General features: G+C 41.2%; 2 protein-coding genes across 4 annotated transcripts in view; both read left to right on the top strand.

Annotated features, from left to right (window-relative positions):
• Nucleotides 1-436: 436 nt before the first annotated feature.
• On the top strand, nt 437-9,738 carry LOC117964936 (CD276 antigen-like). The gene is made up of 5 exons (XM_059009412.1): nt 437-1,278; nt 1,931-1,995; nt 4,402-4,755; nt 5,079-5,366; nt 5,890-9,738. Exons 2-5 carry the CDS (start codon nt 1,959-1,961, stop codon nt 6,066-6,068), a joined length of 858 nt encoding a protein of 285 aa, XP_058865395.1. The 5' UTR covers nt 437-1,278; nt 1,931-1,958; the 3' UTR covers nt 6,069-9,738.
• Nucleotides 9,739-11,972: 2,234 nt separating this feature from the next.
• Nucleotides 11,973-22,518, top strand: part of LOC117964801 (CD276 antigen-like) — a 41,767-nt gene continuing 31,221 nt past the window's right edge. Inside the window, exons 1-5 of one of the 3 annotated variants that reach the window (XM_059009410.1) lie at nt 11,973-12,235; nt 15,133-15,206; nt 15,476-15,826; nt 16,053-16,340; nt 16,651-18,743. In XM_059009410.1, the coding sequence (XP_058865393.1) occupies nt 15,161-15,206; nt 15,476-15,826; nt 16,053-16,340; nt 16,651-16,766 (801 nt within the window). In that variant the 5' untranslated portion in view covers nt 11,973-12,235; nt 15,133-15,160 and the 3' untranslated portion in view covers nt 16,767-18,743. Of the gene's footprint in view, nt 12,236-12,277; nt 12,477-15,132; nt 15,207-15,475; nt 15,827-16,052; nt 16,341-16,650; nt 18,744-22,518 lie in introns of those variants that run through there. The other 2 variants (XM_059009409.1, XM_059009411.1) reach the window with 2 other exon arrangements.

The raw sequence follows: 22,518 nt of genomic DNA, 5'->3' as shown, positions 1-22,518 counted from the left end.
AGTCTTTCAGAAAGTTTTCCGAAAAAAGTTTTTCGTCTTTGAGAACAGGGTGCGGAGTTTGTGAAACACGAAGGAGAGGAGGCTGCGTCTCTGGTGTGAGTGGCTGTTACAGAGGCTCCCGGTACAGCACTGCTTCCCTCCTCCGACCCTGTCCTTCAGCACGGGATCCTCTGCGCTCACACACACGGGGTCCCAGAAGCACAGCCCCGGATCCGCCACTCCTCCTTCCCGACGGACCCTGCAGGAGGAGAATTCAAGACTAACCCATCCAATTACAACACGAAAAAAGAAACGACAATTAAGAACATGAAGCCACTTTTTTTCAGAACCGCGGCTTGAAACCTGGTTCCAGGAGCTAAGCTTGCCTTGCACCCAACTCGCCTTACAGGTCTCGGTTGAGCTGCACCGCTCGTCTATGTAATACCCCTCGTGTTTATTTCCCCGTTTCTGTACATCCTCAGGATTTGTATTTTTAGAGCACCACCTTGCTTTCCAACGCTAAGAAAAGACATTCCGGCGTCGGGTTGCGTGAGTGGTGCGCTAAGCTGACATCTCGTTTTTATTCTCGGTGTCACAGCACTGGGTTGCTATTTTTAGCTGCGGCTGAAGTACTGTCTTTGGAGTTTGGAGTATGTGTCAGTCTGAAATATTTCCGCTTCAGTTCCGATTTGGAGGACTGCACATTTTAAAGTTTTATTTTGAACTATTGTGTTTGCCATAGACAAACCGGATGTAATAAGGGGGAGAGGGTTACACTGTGGACCTATGCTTTTGTGTTGGATAAACTCCGCTGTGTTCCGCTAAAGAAAATAAAGAAACCATTCATTACAAATACCTACATTACACGAGTTTGCTAGAGAACATGTAGCCGGTATCCTTTCTTACAAATACAGGTTGACCGGATAGCTTATCATTATTATTATTATTATTATTATTATTATTATTATTATTATTATTTATTTCTTAGCAGACGCCCTTATCCAGGGCGATTTACAGTCGTTAGCGTGTTTCTGTGCTTGTAACACCCGCTCCAATCAGAACACGAGCTGTAACTTGATAATTCAGAATTAATATGTATTAGTTTTTCCGGGAGGCGTGCCCACGAACGCACCTGTCATGACCGCTCACGTCGGCTTTTTCTATTGGCTGCAAGATCCAAAGCGGCGAATTCAAATGTAGCACAGGGACCTGCAGACATCCATTCATACACTACATCATCAGAGAAGAGGTTGTGGAGGCGGCTGCTTGTGCGGTTTATAACAGAAGAGTACTCAGGAAGTAAGGATCGTGCATCTGGTGCATATTTTAAGTTTGAGAGAGAGGGGGGTACTGTTTACTATATATATATAAATATGTGTGTGTTTTCTTTGTCTATATATTTTAGTCGGTTGTGCCATGCATGTGCTTTGGCAACACAATTATTTTTATTGTCATGCCAATTTCTATATGAAATTTGTACTAACGAACGACATCGTTGTAATTTATTTTTAACGTGATATTAGTTTTGTGCGGCAGATGGTCCTCATTATATATACAGTGTGTGTTATTTTAAGATTTAACTTAAATCTCGTATTTTTTCCCCAGATTTATAAATGTTGTGAAAATAAATAAATATTTTTTAATGTGTACATTCAGATATAATTTATAAACCTATTTAGCAACTTTTCAACATTTAAATGTTAAATCTTTATTTTAAAAATATTATATAATATATATATATTGTTAAATCTTTATTTTGAGAATCAAGATTTAGCGTTCGCAAATAAATCTTGATTTTGTGAACTTAAATATTTAAGTAAATCTTAAATCTCTTAACTAGATTTAACATGTATAATTTGTGTATATTAAAAAATATTTTAAACACGTATATCACCCCTAGCAGAGGAAGGACATCCTGCATGTTTCACTAAACACAATTATTAAATTGCAGGTGTGCTGAAAATTCCTGTCTCCAGGCTATGAAAAGGCTGCTATTCCTACAACTTTACCTGCATAGTAAGTTACTGAAACAAATACAGTTACATTGTATTTTAATTTCTGACACGTTTGCCCCAGAACTATAGAGTACAGATTAAAGTGAAAAATGATTGTGAGACAGTGTCTTCCGGCAGTCCGACACTCGCTGTCTAACCCGGCTCTTATCCCCAATGTTGTTTCCATCTTCTCTGCTGTTTTGCGACGGCTGGAATGGGTGCAATTTACGTAAAAGTGGCTTCAACAACTATTGTTAGTATTTAAATGAGAAACCTATATATTGAAGATACATTTAATAGAACCAAATAATAATGCAAGTACATCAGGACTCAGAAAAAAAGTACAGTTAGGAGAACTCCTTTTAATATATATTGTATTAAATTATAGTTTGGGTTATGCAGGATTTTTTATACCAAAAAGAAAAATAAGTACATTCATAAATGAATACATAGAAATACATACATACATAGATGTTGAAAAAATATATATACACTGAGGATGGAAGGTGCCCACGTGAAGACCCCAGAGATGTACCCTACTTCGCTCAATCCAGACGGTTGTCCTGCTGATGCGCTGGGGAGACCGCACTGTGGTTGATCCCCGGAGCCAGCATCGCAGCCATTGTGTGTGCTGATGCGCCAGGGAGGCAAAATAAGCTGATCCCTGGAGCCAGCATTACACTTCAGCCATTAACACCAGATAGAAGGATATCTACATCATCAGATGGAAGGAAACGTAAATGGATGGAGACACATATGGATCACATTAGTTTACTGTAAAGCTACGTCTTAGTTGGTGCTTATCTTGGCGAGAGCCGAGTTCAAATCAGCATGAGAGTTTGAACATCTACTCTCATGTAATGGAAATCATAATATATATATATATATATATATATATATATATATATATATATATATATATATATATATATTTTAAGTAAATTTAACGGTCAAATGACTGGCAGCACATAACTTAAAAATAACTGGTGTGATCGCACAAACGGATTTACAGCAAATAGACGATCACACTGTATAAACTGATTTACAGAAAGTAACCGTAAGTCAATGCACACGGTCACACAGTCACACTGTACAAATGACAGTAATTTGTTTACTATACATTTTACAATACCATAAAAATGAGAGTTTGATATTTTATCAGACTACAGGTCTTAAAATTAAGAGACGCTCTGCACAAGTTAGCAGTTTCAATGCTCTTCGATGAACTGAAACAGCCGCGCTGCGAGCACTGAACTCGGCAGAGGAGGGAGACGCAGACACGGGAAAGGGGGTAGCCCACTCTGGGTCCTGACTCTCAGGACAGGGGGGGGGGACCACACACACAGCATGAGGAAAACACATAGAGTGAGGAGACACAAAGGACATGCAAATTTACAAATAACACTGTTAAAGTACAACTACTGATTAGAGGAGAAACCTCAAAATGGAGCGAAGTAACCAGTGGAGAACCACAGGGATCAGTATTAGGTCCTCTGCTCTTCCTAATCTGCATTAATGACTTAGATTCTGATATAGTAAGCAAACTTGTTACATTTGCAGACGACACAAAAATAGGAGGAGTGGCAAACACTGTTGCTGCAACAAAGGTCATTCAAAATGATCTAGACAGCATTCAGAACTGGGCAGACACATGGCAAATGACATTTAATAGAGAAAAGTGTAAAGTATTGCATGCAGGCAATAAAAATGTGCATTATAAATATCATCTGGGAGATACTGAAATTGAAGATGGAATCCTATGAAAAAGACCTAGGAGTTTATGTTGACTCAGAAATGTCTTCATCTAGACAATGTGGGGAAGCTATAAAAAAGGCCAACAAGATGCTCGGATATATTGTGAGAAGTGTTGAATTTAAATCAAGGGAAGTAATGTTAAAACTCTACAATGCATTAGTAAGTTAAAGCCCTGAAACAAAAGCTTTGATATTCAGGGCGACGATTACCTGAATAGACACCTGCTTGGCCCTACAGAAAACCGAGTGCTACGAGTACATGGATAAAGCTACCATATTGCATTTGTCTTTCTTTGCCACCCGTTGTTTGTATGATGTCCTGTTGCACACTCCCGTGTTACTCATTTTCATAAAGTGCAACCGGATTCATGAAAGTATAACTGAATACAGAACATACATTTACAAAATCACATTAAAATGAGCTCTAACTTTACATGCTTTATTTTACTCTGTCCAGATGTACAGCAGAAAAGTGTTTCATTTTATGATGGAAACAGCGTTCAGGATAAGAGTCGGGTTAAAACAAACGGAGCCAGCGAGTTTCAACCTACACCGTGAACTTCTGTTGTGATTTGATATATATTTTTTTTTTCTAAAGGTTTTTCACACTGGCATTTACAGGACCTGTTCAGGTACACATTTACATCAATGGCTGCTGCTGTTTTTTGTTCCAGTCTGTGTTGCAGTTACAGTGCCCTGGTCTCCAGTGACGTCACCTCCCGGCAGTGATGTCACTCTCGACTGCTCTTTCTCCTATAAAGCGGGGGCTGATCTCACCAGAGTGGTGGTTACCTGGCAACGCCCTCCTGCCGATGATGTCGTCCACAGTTACTATTACGGTCAGGACCAGCTGGCTCTGCAGAATGAAACCTACAGGAAACGGACCCAGCTGTTCCCAGAGCAGCTCAGTGTGGGCAACGCCTCCCTCAGACTGAAGCAGGTGCGGGGAGAGGATGAGGGCTGGTACACCTGCGCTGTCACCAACCAAGTGGAGAACACCAAGGGAAACGTGCGCCTCATAGTGGCAGGTCAGTGTCGTCTTACTGACAGAGCTGCAACACTCCAGTTCTCTATTCACAAGCACACTGCCCTGACACTGTTTTGTAAAATAGAGGCTGTGACATTTACAGCAAAGTCACTTTGGAGTGCTGAGGTTATTTATTTATTTATTTATTTAATTGTATTTATTTCTATGTATTTGTCAGGGACAGCTTACAATTACAACACTGGTTCCATGTAAACATGATGTCGGACGCACTCCACTGTGTACAGTAATCGATTTAGCCACTGGCTCATTTCCGTTGATTTGGAAAACATGATTTTAAAATGCTGTTGTCATTTCTGTTCCCAGCTGAATTCAGCGAGCCTCAGCTGGTCGTTACTGACAGTCCGGACAGTCCAGACAAGGCTCTCCTGAGCTGCATCTCCACAGGATACCCCAGCGCTTCAGTGCAGTGGCTGAATGAGACAGGATGTGACATCACAGAGAGCAGCAGGACTAGCCAATCCCTGGCCAGGGATGGGCTGGTGGAAATCACAAGTCACATTCTAGTGTCCAGGGATGCTAATTATACCTGTGTTCTTACCCACAGCCGACTGAACCAAACCCTCAAGAAGACGATCACCTTAACAAAGAAGAGTAAGAATATGACATGACTGGCTCATCACTTCAAACCTGAGCCACTAACTCCATTTGTAATGGAGACGTGACTTGCTGTAAAAGTTTTTGATGTCTGTTTTTCGCTTGTGGGCTTTTTAAAATGAAGCTATCCCACACAACAGAAGGGGGACTGGATTATAGTAATTACAGGGCACTTAACCCCACCTGTCCCCCAGCATCTCTTTATAGTCAAATCGCTTAAAGAAGGAGAGAAAACAAAACCATCTCGGGATCCCTGCCGCTGATCTCGGACCGAGAAGTTTGGGGTCTCGGATTCAGTCCTCTCACCTGGTTTTGTGCAGTAAGTGCCGAGCACCACAGTTTCATTCCCCCAAAAAATCTCATCATAATCGGGCACTTCCGCCAGTTACTCCACAGTACTCTGGATCTCCACCATGATCTGTGTCTCAACTTCCTGCTTTTCTCAATCCCTGTACAGAAGCGTTGGGTTGAAGAAGCATTCCTGATGTTGATCCTCATTTTGTTTTTTTCTAATCCACAGGTTATCCGGACAGGCATCGCATTGTTTTGTGGGTTGTCTTGACAGTGGTAGGGGTAGCAACAGTGATCATTGCAATCTGCCTGCTTTTCAAGCGCCACTGTAATGCCAGCACACCAACAGAGCCAACAGAACATGCCCTGTCTGATTTAACGGGTTCCAGGGGTCCATCAGACTTGTAAAAGTATCACATCTCATGGAGTTGTTCTCATACATTGCAGTTGCTTCATTAGCATCAGGGCATTATAAATGATTCATGTCGGGTACATCAGTGTGTCTAAAACACCAAAGCATGGTACTGCACTTATACTGTACAAAGACAATCTGTGAACATGATTGCAAACGAGCACTGCACTGTAATACAGCATTTTGCAATTTACTAAACAGTATTCCAAAATCGCTGCTTGCCCTACTTTCTAAGTATACCACAATTCGAAGACGACCACCAACATTGCTATGGGATAAAATAGTCTGCTAAGAAAATAATAATAATAATAATAATAATAATAATACATATTTGGCGCCAATCCAGCGTAGCGGGCAAAGTGATTGTTCAATCGACCTCGACCATTGCTGCACTATCTGCTGCCATCACAGTTCCACTTTAAGTTGTTTTCAACGACAAGAGTTTTGAATAATTCCCAAATTTTCCACGAGATCCAATATGGCGGTCGAACCATGTGACTTTTTCATTCGGGGACGCCAGTCTGGTTGTCCAGCCATAGGCATCTACTTAGGTAAGCGTTTTCATAACTCTGCGATGTTTGTGCGGAAAAAAAAAAATAATAATAATAATAATAATAATAACAATAATAATAATAATAATAATAATAATAATAGGCTTCCCAGCCTTTGGCTTGGAAGCCTAATAATATGCCTGCCTATTGGGATCTTTATATAAGAGCTGCCGATAGGCCCCTTCCTGGGATGACGCACTCGGTCCCGCCCAGTGGCCGCGGTACTCCCTCCCCCGCGCTCCTGCGTGGGGCAGGTCTAACCACTGACAAGCTCCTCCGATGTGGACTGCCACCAGGACAGTACCGGTTTCCACGGCTCCAGATTTAAACATTTTATATTATTTTACTATGCCAAATAACTAGTACGTTTCTTTTTTTATAAAGACAATCAGAATTTAAAAAAAAAACCACACACACACTAAAGTTGTACACTCTCAATGTTATACTACAACAGTATTAAGATCTATTATTTGCTCAAAATGACGTGGTGCTGTAGTCTGTTAAATCATTTTAACGTATACAATAACATAAATACATACATTAAATAAATAAATAAATAAATAATACTAAGCAATAAGACCGATAATTGGAAATGATCGCTCTTATTGCTTAAAACACAAACATGTACCACAGGTTATTATTTAAGAGCAGAGATTAGTTGTTTATTGTTTCAACCGGATAAATAAAATACGTATAGCAAAAAAGAATTTATTTTAATACTAAAGCATGTTATTGGATTTATAGCTAGATGTCGACTGCACAAGTAAGCTTTGATGATTATTACACGTGGAGTTTGTAAAAAAAAAAAAAAGATTTCTTCCCTTACCTAAGAAAATTGGAATACTGTTAGAACTTGTTTAAACAAAGCTACGTTGATAATAAGCAGGCTATCCTGCTGCAGTCGTGGGACTCTGCTAGGTTTAACTGCGCTGCACAGAACCGCGGAGATGCGCTGTAGACGTCGCTCAACACCCACAGAAATCTGTGCGGATTCTGCATAGCCCAGCGCAGCTTTGAAAGGTTGCTGCGGGAAGCTGGCTGCGGCTGTGAACCAAAGGGACGATGCAGAGATCATGAGGGACCTGTTCATCGTAATGCAAATAACCACTAAAACTACTGCTGCCACCTTGTTAGCGGAGGCGAACGACGTTTTATCATTATACAATGAAGCCGTGAACAGCCTTGTCAACGTTATATTAAATCAATCAATTATTTAAACTAACATAATGTATTAAATCCGTGATAAGTGGTGTATAATTTTACAATAAAGTTAATGTTAATCAATTACATTAAACTGACTGTTGATAATCCAGACAGAATATAGCACGTTTAAAATGTGTGCTGCGCTGCAAGGTTTGGAGAAGGCCTTTCTCTAAAAGCTGCGTGTGGCGTCAGAAAGACACCAGCCAAGAGCAGCCGGCTCTGGGGAACAGAACAGAGCGATTGAAACGTGTATTCTGTGTCGTTGACAGTTTCAAAAACATTATCAAAATACAGTATCCGTTCACAAAAAGATCTTCCTCAGACACTTTGCTAAGGCTGCAAGTACCATCGCTTGATTTAGAAGAAGCGTGTTTGCAGTTGAAAAACTGCGTTAACCGGTGTATAAAGGAATTACGATAATTGCGGTGCAGAATAAATGAAAGGAACGGTATTAATACCATAATGTACCTAAACCGCGGTAAACCGAAAAGCCGGTATACCGACCCATCCCTATAACGCAGTATAGTGAATAATAGAGAAAAATTGGGTATAAATCAGTAAAAAACGACGTCCAGTTAAAAAAAAAAAAAAAATCTGTAATTTTTAGTTAAATTCGGAAGATCTGGCCAAAGCGCTGGGTCATTAGATAACATGCTGCTATTTGCGGTGCTAGCCGCTGCATGATGCGAGAGACAGGGCCTTCCTAGGTTTCCACGTCATCTGCAGGTGTTTCAGCTCGTGGTCCAGTAACATCTTTAGCTGCAGCCGACGATGTACTACAGCTAGCATCTTCTTATCGCCTGCCGCTTGCTGTGGTGCAAAGAATGATGTTAGATTAGGTAAAGTTGCCATACGCTTTGCTTTATCAGGTGAGTGTTTTTGCTTGCGCCGCTTCGTGTTTCTTTTTCACGCTCCCACACCTTGGTAATTAAAGAACAAGCAACGGTCCGCGCTACAAGGTGGGTTACTCTACTCCTTATGTATGGGGGTTGTTTTTTAGACTACAATTAAATGCACTATGAAATTGAATAGGCCTGTTACACAAATAATCAAATCATTTAACCGGTCTAGGTAATCGCGTGTAAAAATAAGTTCTACCTTCTTTTTAATTGTGTTTGTATTTGTTAATACGTAACCCCCCCCCCCCCCCCCTCTGTTTTTTCAGTCTTGTCAGGTCACGCGGCTGTCAATATTAGTAATGTAGTTTTTCCTCCTAATAGTCGTGTGTGGTGTGCACTCCGCAGCGCTGTGTACCGGCAGAGCACCCTACCCCTGCCCGAACTTCTCGGAATGAGATATATACTACGTTTTGACTTTCTCTAGTCACCAGATGTCTTGACAATGTTTTGAAAGCATTTCATGTTTTACAGTATGTGTCTTGCCGCTCTCAACCATATGATGGAAATGTTGTGCAGCTCGTAGGGTCAGGAAGTTTGGCCTCCCTTGCCCTATACATTTAATTTGACTTTATGATTTGGTTAAATTGGCATTTTGTCCTCTAATTCGGCTGTTCTTTGCATAATTTGGTTTGATTTGGCTTTTTTATCTTCCAATTTGGTTCTATTGGCTATAAAAGAATGAGATCCCTTTCAATTCGTAGACAACCACCAACCAATACATTTGGGATACACCTGCACAGGTCAGGTATTCACTGAGCATTTCATATCAAAGCTGCCGATAGGTCTCTTTTGCCTCTCTCAACCAGGTAGGTAAGGTGGGTATAAACTAACCTCTTCCAGATGTTGATTGTCTCTTAAAAAGAGCCCTTCTCTCCGAGTTTTCTGTAGTTCCCTTGCAATTTATTGCTGGAAGCTGGCTTGCCATTTCCACTGAACCAGAACTTGGCAGCTGAAGCCTGAGCAAAACGCTGCGCAACGGTGCTCCGTTTAATATATATATATATATATATATATATATATATATATATATATATATATATATATATATATATATATGTATATTTCTACAGCCTACGTCGCCTGTCTTTTCTAACCTTGCAGCTTGCTGCCTGTGTTTCTGTCTTTCATCTGCCTCGAGCAGCTTTTTTGGAAAATCCACAGAGAGAAAGACGCTTTCCTCCAGCGAGACTCAGCTCTGCTGCGCCCGCTGTGGAGTCGAGGACTCTGGGCTACCTCGGCACGCACCCTCGCTGTGCAATGCCTAGCCTGCCCCTGCAGGTTGTAGATTACTGTTGAAATTACTGTAAGTAGTTCAAAACAGAAAATACTGCCCCCCCCCCCCCCCCTTACACTCCAGCTTGCTGTCGAGTGTCTGTGCGTGTTACTGCCTTGCAGTTTTAAAAAAAGAGGTTTTTTTTCTTTTTTTTCTTTCTTTCTTCTCCCTCTTTCTCCAGGTCTGTAGGCTGTGCCACCCAGCTGCAAGCTACGCGCTGCACCTGTTGTGTACTGCATGAGTTCCAGACAGCACCTCAGGATTGCTTCACTCCACTGTAAACTTCACGCTGCACCAGTTGTGTGACTGCACTGCAACTGTCTGTAGGCTATGCTCCACACCGTTGCAAGCAACGCACTGCTTCCAGTTGTGTGACTGCAGACGGGTCGCCTCAGAGACTGACGCGACCCCTCTCTCAAGCTCAGTTCGTGCGCTCATGGAGCAAGCCTCCAACTTCCCGGATTTTCTAGAGGAAGTCAACTCCTCCTGGCAAAACCCGGCCTCGGCACCCAGTGTGCAACAGAGTGGCCTCACTGGCCTCCTTGGAAGGTGCAGAAGCGATGAGGCACAGTTCCTGTCGGTGAACTCCACCATAGCAGCCTTGGTGCGAGCCGCCCTGGTAGGAGGCCTGTCCAAGGATCCTGTATGGCCTAACAGCCAATGCAGGATCACAGAAAGCCACCTCAAAAAGGCGTACTCAGCTGAAGCACAAGTGCCAACACAGGAGGGCTCTTGACAGCCTACCTGGATGGCATGCTGCAATCTGTAACCCTTCCCGAACCACTGGCTTCAGAGCTACGCTTGGTCTCGGGTACTCTGCTACAGATCTCCGGCTTCCAAGGGCAAGCCCTGGCAGAAGCCTGGCAGGTTTGGTGGTGGCACGCAGACAGCTGTGGCTTTCTCAGGCGAGGGTCCCAGATGCAGACAAGTCCACCCTATTGGACGCGCCTATCTTCCCAGGCCATGCTTTTGGACCAGCGGTAGAAGAAATATTGCAACGCTCTCATAGGGAGCGAGAGGTGTCTCGACAGGTGGCTGTGATGCTCCCCTCCCGTGCTCCGGCACGAGAGAGGGGGAAGTGATGGCGTCCGGCAGTTACCACGGTAACCCGGACAGTTCCAATCCCCACTGCGCCACGGGGCGAGGCATCGCCTTCACGTCTCCGCGGCAGCTAATACACAGAGCCGTTAGCAAGGACTGGGGACCCCAGCGCTCAGGGAGACAGTTCCAACGGGACCGTCCCAGGCAGCCTCCAAGACAGGCTCCGCCCCAGCCTCCGCAGCCCCAGCAGGGGCCCTGAAGGCTTGCAGCCTCAGACCCACCCGTTCGCAAAACACCAGCTGCAATACTGGCACAACTGCACCTCATATTCCTGGGTGCTCACCACCGTACACAGCGGTGACGTGCTGCAGTTCCGTGCAGAACCTCCTCCCTTTCGAGGGATCACGGTCACATCCGTGAACGACCCACTCCAGGTCTTGGCTCTCAGACAAGAAGTAGAAACGCTACTTATCAAACAAGCCATTCGTAGAACACATCGTCACTTCACAGAGGGGCCTATCGGCAGCTTTGATATGAATTTTTTTTTTTTTATTTTATATAGAGATAATTTGGTCCAATTGGCTCTTTTTGTCCACTAATTCGGATTGATTGGCTGTATAATTTGATCTATTTTGGATTGATTGGCTAATATTTGAATATTAAAATGTTTTAACCTCCCATGTCTTGTGTAAGTCGTCGTTTGTGTGTGTATTGGTTGGGTACAGCATTGTGTCATGAATACTGTCTTAATTTCCATTTCAATAGCCTAGTTTTTTTTTTTTTTGGGTTGGGGGGTATTTTTATAACTTGGAGTACTTCTAAGGGTCGTGGGGGGTACGCAGACGACTGAAAAAATAAAAATGAAAGAAAATAATGATCTCAGTTTAATTCTCCAGTTTTCAGAAAAACAGAATATAGCAAAATCATGAATCTATTTTGTATATACATTTACAAAAACCATAAATGCATCAAATACAACAAAAAAATAAATAATAATTCACTGTTATTAAAACAATATATAACAATAACAACCGATCACAGATGAAAAACAAGCCTGTATCAAGAGAAACTAAAAAAGGAGAAGAGAGAGAGAGGGAGTCACACTTTTTAATGACAGGAGATTGTAAGATTGTGGGATTTGTCAACATAGCAGAGGTTTCCGTGGATCCCAGCAGGGAGGAGGGCTCACAATGCAGGTATTCCTGTTCTGATCATGTGTCGCTATCTCGGTGCGTTTGTTTGGAGCAGGTGTGAGACGGGAAGGGGCGGGCGAAGTTAGTTATTGAGAAGTAGTGCTTATAAATCTTATTGAAATTGACTTTCGCATCCGCAAAATACACTTTGCTATGCGATTTATCTTGTACTTCAGTGAAAACGGAGATCTGTTTGTCATGTCGGTTGAACAGTCCAGTTCCAAGAGGAAAAGATCGTTTTAAGGTAAAAATCTCAGCTGATTTGTAAACCTAACATATATAGCCTAGTACTAGTAGTCATTTATGAATAGTCTAGTTATTCACACGGGGTCGTTTTGTCTTCTGAATTTACCATCCTTACAATTAAACACATTTAATACTGGAACTATTGTTGCATTCGTTTATGTCATTTAGATAAATCGCTACTCGTGGGCTTTGAAAGTATTTCAACAAATGACCAAAGACACAGACCGGACTCGATGTCTTAGCGTCTCTTTTCTCGCTTTTACTGCTCCAGGTAAAGGAAGGTGTGTCATAAGAGCGCCGTAGAGTTACGTGAGGTTGACAGAACGTATTCAATTCTCCAGTTTTATTTTATATACAAAAACAGGACATAATTCACCGTTATTCAAAGATTATTGTGCATATATAAAAATAACAAATCGATACCAGGTGAAAAACAAGCCTATCTCAAGAGAAACTAATAAACAAAAAAAAGAGGAGAGAGAGAGAAAAACAATATATAACAATAACAACCGATCACAGATGAAAGGCAGCAGTGTGGAGTAGTGGTTAGGGCTCTGGACTCTTGACCGGAGGGTCTTGGGTTCAATCTCAGGTGGGGGACACTGCTGCTGTACCCTTGAGCAAGGTACTTTACCTAGATTGCTCCAGTAAAAAACCCAACTGTATACATGGGTAATTGTATGTAAAAAAATAAATAAATAAATAAATAAAAACAATGTGTAAAAAAAAATAAAAAATAATGTGATATCTTGTAACAATTGTAAGTCACCCTGGATAAGGGCGTCTGCTAAGAAATAAATAAGAGAGAGAGATCACGAAACTTGCATTGAATCGAAACTAAAAACACGTTCGCTCTCTGGGTGGTTGTGGTTCTGCAAATCATGTGCTTTTGCTTCCTGTTTGCTTCAAATCTATGAAATATAAGAAACAGTCAAATAGGCATAAAATAATATTCGTTTGTTCCTTTATTCACGGAATTGCTGCTTGAAGATTATTGGACAAATACTATCAATAAAATCTGTGGTGCTTTGTAATAATCAGATCTTGTTCTGATGCGTCCAATGTAGCCTGCCCCTTCTGCTTATTATTTATTTCTTAGCAGACGCCCTTATCCAGGGTTACAATTGTTACAAGATATCACATTATTTTTACATACAATTACCCATGTATACAGTTGGGTTTTTTTTACTGGAGCAATCTAGGTAAAGTACCTTGCTCAAGGGTACAGCAGCAGTGTCCCCCCCACCTGGGATTGAACCCACGACCCTCCGGTCAAGAGTCCAGAGCCCCTGACCGCTACTCCACACTGCTGCTCTACGACACGTTTCCCATAGTAAAAACATATGTGTAATAAACCATAGTGAAAGCATGGTTGTATAGTACCACCCACCTTCACCAAGAGAGAGATACGCTCAATTGTATGTAACATTATTTCACAAGTTCAAAATAAATACAAAATTATTATAACAATAACAAATCAATACCAGGTGAAAAACAAGCCTATCTCAAGAGAAACTAATAAAAAACAGAGAGAGAGAGAGAGAGAGAGAGAGAGAGAGAGAGAGAGAGAGAGAGAGAGAGAGAGAGAGAGAGAGAGAGAGAGAGAGAGAGAGAGAGAGAGAGAGAGAGAGAGAGAGAGAGAGAGAGAGAGAGAGAGAGAGAGAGACTTTTCAACATACAGTTGAAGAGGTTGCCATGCCTTGAATGTTTCCGTGGAGCCCCTCAGAGTGTATGTGTGGGGCTGGGGGCTGGTATAACAAGGCTAAATAAAGAGATCAAGGAAGGTGTGGCATAAAAGTCCCGTAGAATTACGTCAGATTGACCGAACTTGTTACATTGTTTTAAAATCAAATGCCAATATAAAAAGTTTTTTTTTTTCCCTTAAAGCACTAGACATTTGACTAATACCCGTGTCATTTATTACTGTAATCACCATTTCTACAATTTGTAAATTAACTCATTTGCATTTGGTTTTCTTCAAAACGAATTATTGGTACGAAGTCGATGTATTGTTAACTAAACATGATCCTAGAAGGAAGTGTTCTAACTGGATTGAAACAGAGTCGCGTGTTGCTGCCTCCACCTGTGATAATCTGGGATAATCTGGGAAGGCCGGGGCAAAACAAAACGAGGAGAGAATAGAATACTTATCAAACCGTTCGTATTCACGATTATGGAGGACTTGCGGTTGATAAAGGCGACCAACTTTCTGATCGTAGTTTAGTTTCTAATTGTGAATTTACAGCGGGGACCGGGTGTATGATACTGATCTTGTTTCATCTCTATATGATTTTTAATGCACGTGTCTCCTGATGTAACGAACACAATGAATGGGTTTGATATTAAAATAGGAAATCTTGATCTTTAACGTGTTTCCAGACATAAAACTGCATCAGCACAGTGCTCCTGAAATAGACACAGAAAATAGTGCAGCTCAAAACCTGAAAGGTCTGACATTGATTTCATTGGAAACCCAAACTCTTTATATTAAATATCGCTAACAAACCAATACATCTTCTCTATGTATCACTTCGTAGATCTCGCATGTTATTACTGTATAGGAAAGATGTACCCATTACGTTAAACTTGCATAGGATTTTTAATGATATTAACCTCCATGTTGATTTTAAACAAAAATGTTTATTTCATTTCAGGTCATGACTCCAGTCCTGCCTCCAGACTATGAAGAAACTGACATCCTTAATGTACATTCTGCAATTGATCCAGAGTAAGTTACTGAAAATATATTTTTAAAAAGCACTTCCCATGCTCACATTATGTTATACCTGTGGAAAAATCTGTTGGTGCCAAAAAAATCCATAAGGTCGGTGTAGCAGTGGGGCAGGTTAATCGTTACACTCTGGTGTACCAGATGTACTTGGAGATTAGACATGTTTCTGAGAGCTCTACTCAAGCCACAGGGGTGCAGCACACTTCTTAGTTTAGCTTGGCTGGAATTGCTGTGTAATGAGAGGCTTGCATTGTTTCTTCCTCCAGCTTATGTTGCAGTTACAGTGCCCCGGTCTCCAGTGATGTCACCTCCCGGCAGTGATGTCACTCTCGACTGCTCTTTCTCCTATAAAGCGGGGGCTGATCTCACCAGAGTGGTGGTTACCTGGCAACGCCCTGACTATCAGATGGTCCACAGTTTCTATTACGGTCGAGACCAGCTGGCTCTGCAGAATGAAGCCTACAGGAGTCGGACCGAGCTGTTCCCAGAGCAGCTCAGTGTGGGGAATGCCTCCCTCAGACTGAAACAGGTGCGGGGGGAGGATGAGGGCTGGTACACCTGCGCTGTCACCAACCAAGTGGAGAACACCAAGGGAGACGTGCGACTCATAGTGGCAGGTGAGTGTCATCTTACTGAGAGAGCTGCAACACTCTAGTTCTCTATTCACAAGCACACTGCCCTGACACTTTTGTAAAATAGAGGCTGTGACATTTGCAGCAAAGTCACTTTGGAGTGCTGAGGTTATTTATTTATTTATCATACAGTAATCGATTTAGCCACTGGCTCATTTCCGTTGATTTGGAAAACATGATTTTAAAATGCTGTTGTCGTTTCTATTCCCAGCTGAATTCAGCGAGCCTCAGCTGGTCGTTACTGACAGTCCGGACAGTCCAGACAAGGCTCTCCTGAGCTGCATCTCCACAGGATACCCCAGCGCTTCAGTGCAGTGGCTGAATGAGACAGGATGTGACATCACAGAGAGCAGCAACACTAACCAATCCCTGGCCAGGGATGGGCTGGTGGAAATCACAAGTCACATTCTAGTGTCCAGGGATGCTAATTATACCTGTGTTCTTACCCACAGCCGACTGAACCAAACCCTCAAGAAGACGATCACCTTAACAAAGAAGGGTAAGAATATGACATGACTGGCTCATCACTTCAAACCTGAGCCACGAACTCCATTTGTAATGGAGACGTGACTTGCTGTAAAAGTTTTTGATGTCTGTTTTTCGCTTGTGGGCTTTTTAAAATGAAGCTATCCCACACAACAGAAGGGGGACTGGATTATAGTAATTACAGGGCACTTAACCCCACCTGTCCCCCAGCATCTCTTTATAGACACATCGACTTTCTGCTTTTCTCAATCCCTGTACAGAAGCGTTGGGTTGAAGAAGCATTCCTGATGTTGATCCTCATTTTGTTTTTTTCTAATCCACAGGTTATCCGGACAGGCATCGCATTGTTTTGTGGGTTGTCTTGACAGTGGTAGGGGTAGCAACAGTGATCATTGCAATCTGCCTGCTTTTCAAACACCACTGTGATGCCAGCACTTAAACAGATCCAACAGAACAACAGAACATGCCCTGTCTGATTTAACGGGTTCCAGGGGTCCATCAGACATGTAAAAGTATCACATCTCATGGAGTTGTTCTCGTACATTGCAGTTGCTTTATTAGCATCAGGGCATTATAAATGATTCATGTCGGGTACATCGGTGTGTCTAAAACACCAAAGCATGGTACTGCACTTATACTGTACAAAGACAATCTGTGAACATGACTGCAAACGAGCACTGCACTGTAATACAGCATTTTGCAATTTACTAAATAGTATTCCAAAATCGCTGCTTGCCCTGCTTTCTCAGTCTGTACCAATCACGTGACTAACTGTAAACTTCATTTGAATTTATGATTTGGTTAAATTGGCATTTTGTCCTCTAATTTGGCTTCACTGTTCTTTGCATAATTTGGTTGTTTTGGCTCTTAGTCAAACTCGCTCTTATAATTGACTGTATTCTTTATTTTGCTCTTGCTTGAATTTGATCTTATTGTTTTTTTTCATAACTGCTCTTATCTGTATTACGATATTCTGTACTGTGATATTTTATAATGTGATACTTTGTGATATTGTGATGTGATATTTTGTAACAATTGTATTGTCCTGGATATGTTTTTTTTAGTTGATACAAAGTATCCATGAAGAGATAATTTGGTCTATTTGATTCCTTTTGTCCACTAATACAGATTGATTGTCTGTATAATTTGATATATTTTAGATTGATTATCTGTAATTCGGTATCCTATTGCTGCTTGCCACTGAACGTTCAGTTGTAAATGTGTTGTTTGTATCTGATACACATTACACTGACATTTCAGATTAAGTTGAATACATCAGACGTGCTTCTTTATTACTATTTAAATAGTGTCTTATTGTGCAGCACTTTATTAAAGTTTGTACAGTATTTTAATGAAACAAAAAAACGAAACCAATCTCTTCAGAACACTTTGTTCCTCGACTATAATAAATTAGACAAATACTGATTTCCTATCCTATCGCTGCTTTATTACACTTTGCTGTGCTTTTACTATGGTGAACGTGAGTTGACTATGGCTTGTTTTAATATGCTTTACCAGACCTCTCTGTGCTTTACAATGCTTCCCTATGCTTTACCAGACCTCTCTGTGCTTTACAATGCTTCCCTATGCTTTACCAGACCTCTCTGTGCTTTACAATGCTTCCCTATGCTTTACCACACCTCTCTGTGCTTTACAATGCTTCCCTATGCTTTACCAGACCTCTCTGTGCTTTCCAATGCTTCCCTATGCTTTACCAGACCTCTCTGTGCTTTACAATGCTTCCCTATGCTTTACCAGACCTCTCTGTGCTTTACAATGCTTCCCTATGCTTTACCAGACCTCTCTGTGCTTTACAATGCTTCCCTATGCTTTACCAGACCTCTCTGTGCTTTTACTACAGGACACTTTTATAAGGGCTGAATAGTGTGATCTCTCTGTATCTTATTCAAGATGTCGTCTCTTCAGACCACCACCATGTGCTTTCATTGGCAGCGTTCTTACTAGGGGAGTGGTCACATTTTAGTTTTTGAAACACTTTGTTTTGGTGCCAGATAATTATGAAACTCCCTTTGTTCTGATAGAGCTGCTGCTTCATAGATAAGCTCTCCAGTTGGACCCCCATACTGGCATTCTAACCACAGAGCTAATTTACACAGGGAGACACCCCCCTCACTTTCATTATTTCACATAGAATAATCTTTATGCATGCATCCGCTACAGGAACTGCCCCTCCCCCCTTTTGAAACCAAATTTACGCCACTGCTTCCAACGGTTGTTTTATATCTGGGTTTCCGCTGCGGATTGTGGTGATGAGAGAGAGGAAAAAGCTAATCCTATCGAGAAGACGGTGCTGCGTGACGTCGTTGCGCAGGCGCCACGAGGGATGGAGTAAGAGTGGAGGCTGAGTTGAGCTGTTTGTGTTTCTTAATAAGCCTGTGATTAAAATACAAGTTGAATTCAATACTGGGATTTGCGTCAGTTATTCAGAAGAACATAAGAAAGTTTACAAACGAGAGGAGGTCATTCGGCCCATCTTGCTCGTTTGGTTGTTAGTAGCTTATTGATCCCAGGATCTCATCAAGCAGCTTCTTGAAGGATCCCAGGGTGTCAGCTTCAACAACATTACTGGGGAGTTGGTTCTAGACCCTCACAATTCTCTGTGTAAAAAAGTGCCTCCTATTTTCTGTTCTGAATGCACCTCTATCTAATCTCCATTTGTGACCCCTGGTCCTTGTTTCTTTTTTCAGGTCAAAAAAGTCCCTTGGGTCGACATTGTCAATACCTTTTAGGATTTTGAATGCTTGAATCAGATCACCGCGTAGTCTTCTTTGTTCAAGACTGAATAGATTCAATTCTTTTAGCCTGTCTGCATACAACATGCCTTTTAAACACGGGATAATTCTGGTTGCTCTTCTTTGCACTCTTTCTAGAGCAGCAATATCCTTTTTGTAACGAAGTGACCAGAACTGAACACAATATTCTAGGTGAGGTCTTACTAATGCATTGTAGAGTTTTAACATTACTTCCCTTGATTTAAATTCAACACTTCTCACAATATAATTTAAACATATAAAAGCTCAATAAGAAAACAGTTAAAAGACTATATACGAAAAAAATAAATAACAAAAAGTGGAGGCGCTCTCAATCCTATAAAAAGCAGTTGCACAATTCGCTCGGGTGAGCTGCTAAAAAATAAAGCCAACAGTTCCACCCGACAAAACAACTTTTTAAAATTAGCCTCCCTTAGGCGCGTCCCGTTTAATCTTTCTTTTCATGCGGCTCGGCATACAAATACCAAGAATTATAACAGTTAACAAAACAAAACACTGTTCAATCAAAGAAATTAAAAACACACTGGAGAAGAGGAGGAGAGGAGAGGAGAGGAGAGCGCAACTGGTTCAGCAGTGCGGGCTCGACACCCAGGAAAACAGCTACCAGCCGTGAGCGCTCGAAGGCGGGCAGCGTGGGATTTAAAAGGTGTGTGTTACCTGATCGCTTGATTACCTTAGCGAGATCAAGTCAGCAGCGCCTGTGATCCACGATCAGTAAATAACTCGTGCTAGCAACACCCGCTACATAAAATAAACACTGCATGGGGAGAGAGAGGGGAACACCAACAACACATTCAAGCCCTGTGTATAACACGCAGCTTCATGTGTATTGCTATAGGGTTGTGCAGTAACTGGATTTATCAAGCAATTCCCTTTAAGATTTTTTTTTTTTTTTTTTGGTCGGCAGATATTAAATGAACCCAAACAAGCCCGTTAAATCAATGTGAATTTCATAAGAAACGTAAATAAGAAATACTTATACAGATATACAAATAATAACAGAGAATTAGTAACAAAGAAACAAACAAAACGTACCTTCATAAAAGTGTATGCTACCTCCATGTATAAATGAATACTTTACAGTCGCTTGTATAACTATAGTCTTAGATCTCACTAATTATTGTATTTTACGGTTCCTAAAGTGCGTAATGAGGCTGCTAAAAAAAAAAAAAAAACATTTGTTTATTTTTCTCCATGGTCTTGGAATGACTTACAGTCTAAACTTAAGTACAGTCCCGAATAACCTTAGCACGATTATTTCATTGAGAGCTGTGCTTGTTTTAATTAGTGGATTACACCTGTCACTAATTGGTTGTCACTAACTGTTTTTTTTATATATATTGAGTCTGACTTGTCTGTGTTTTAAATGAATTTCATTTCTGTTTTTGTATTGTAATATGTTGTGTTGTATCGCCGCTACCTTTCTTGGCTAGACCACGCTGGCATTGTTGTTGTTGTTCCCAAACAGGATCTGAAGGGGGCGCTGAATCATTCTTTCATTCCTTATCAGAACCGCTTCATCCTTTTACAGGGAGCCGGACGCGGCGCAACGCGGGGTGGCTCTGAATCAGAACATTTGAAATATTTGTAACAGTAATGCATGTATTTTACGATATTATGAGCTAATAATCATTTTTACAATGTTACAAATAGGCCGACATTTATACATATATTAATTTGTCTCTAACATATATTTATATGTGTGCACGTAATAATTTATTTTTTTATTATTTAAGATATAGGCTGTATGCATGGTAAAATACTCCCATGTCAGGGCACACGGACTGCCTCTAAAATACTCAACCAAGTGCAATGCCATGAAATAAACTAGCAAAGCTGGTTTCATTTTATATTCTGGTTTTGATTACATTAGCTTTATGGGCTGTTTTGACACCGATCTCATTGGACCACAACAAGTACAAAACAGGGAAGGGGTGGTATTGCGAAGACGTATCCTAGATAATCACTTCTAAAAACACCCTGAGAAGAGCACTGATTATTTTATTTTTTCAATGTGCCCCCAGGTCCTACTACATAAAATAACACTTAACTCCCATTCTACCCACCGTGTCCCTACTCCTCAATATCCCTGCTCACCCCTAAGAACCACCAGTGTGGAGTCCCATCAAATTAAAGGGAATGAAAAGACTAGTTAGTTTCCTCTAGAGGGCAGCAGCGGTTATTTTTGGGTTCGTTGCAATTGATACCTTTTTTAGTACGCAGCTGGGGACTAACTTCAGCCTCAAAAGTTTGTTGCAATCAGTATTTAACTTGCGTACTAGTTTAGTACGGAGCTGCGTACTAACCACGGGATCATCCCCAGTTAGTACGCTGCTTTCAGTTCAGTGCAGTTAACCCGGCTTGTGCAAGATGGACCAGAGAAAAAAGGAGTTTTGTTTGGATCTCTGGGCATTTGACGGTTCATTAATGGCTGCAGTTTATTTAAATTAACTTTTATGAAAGTATTCTTTTAACACACACATTTATATATATATATATATATATATATATATATATATATATATATATATATATATATATATATATATATGTGTGTGTGTGTGTGTGTGTGTGTGTGTGTGTGAAAAATAAAAAATATATATTTATATTATTTTTCTTAGCAGACCCCCTTATCTAGGGCGACCTACAATTGTTACAAAATATCACATTATTTATTTTTTTACATACAATTACCCATTTATACAGTTGGGTTTTTACTGGAGCAATCTAGGTAAAGTACCTTGCTCAAGGGTACAACAGCGTCCCCCACCTGGGATTGAACCCACGACCCTCCAGTCAAGAGTCCAGAGTCCAGAGTCCAGAGCCATAACCACTACTCCACACTGCTGCCGTGTGTGTGTGTGCGTGCGTGCGTATAAAAGATAATGATAATATAGTGTATTATTATTTTAAACGTGTGTATTACACATAGGGAGCGATTAGATAATGCGCTGGCTTTAACCATGGCTATCTTTAACCATGCGCTGGCCAAAGATAACGGGGACTAGCCTGAATGCGTGTGCAGCACGTTTATCAATGGATTGTTCAGGGTATCGTAGCAACCACAGACTTCCAAAGTTATATTTAAAAGACAAGGAAAACAAACGAATAAAAAAAAACAGGAGCAGCTCCGGACTGTGGAGGATTTCTTCCTCTCTGCTTCAGGAATCATCCTCGTTGAAAAGAGATCACTGAGCTTGATGGAGAAGAGAGTCTATTAAAAATCCCTGTCACTGAAAACACAGTGCGTGTCGCTTGCTTTCATTTATTCAAATATATCTTAACAAGAACATGTGCATCTGTTTAGTTTCAGTGCTGCAGTTCAGCACATCTGATGCCTGGAAATGACTGAGAGGAAGCATCTCAGAGCATTAAAGATCACAGAGCTTACACGGCCGA

The sequence above is a fragment of the Acipenser ruthenus genome, chromosome 38, assembly GCF_902713425.1.
Source record: "Acipenser ruthenus chromosome 38, fAciRut3.2 maternal haplotype, whole genome shotgun sequence".
Taxonomy (NCBI): Eukaryota; Metazoa; Chordata; class Actinopteri; order Acipenseriformes; family Acipenseridae; genus Acipenser; species Acipenser ruthenus.
The sequence above is the reverse complement of the archived record's forward strand: the minus strand, read 5'-3'. Positions and strand labels throughout refer to the sequence as shown.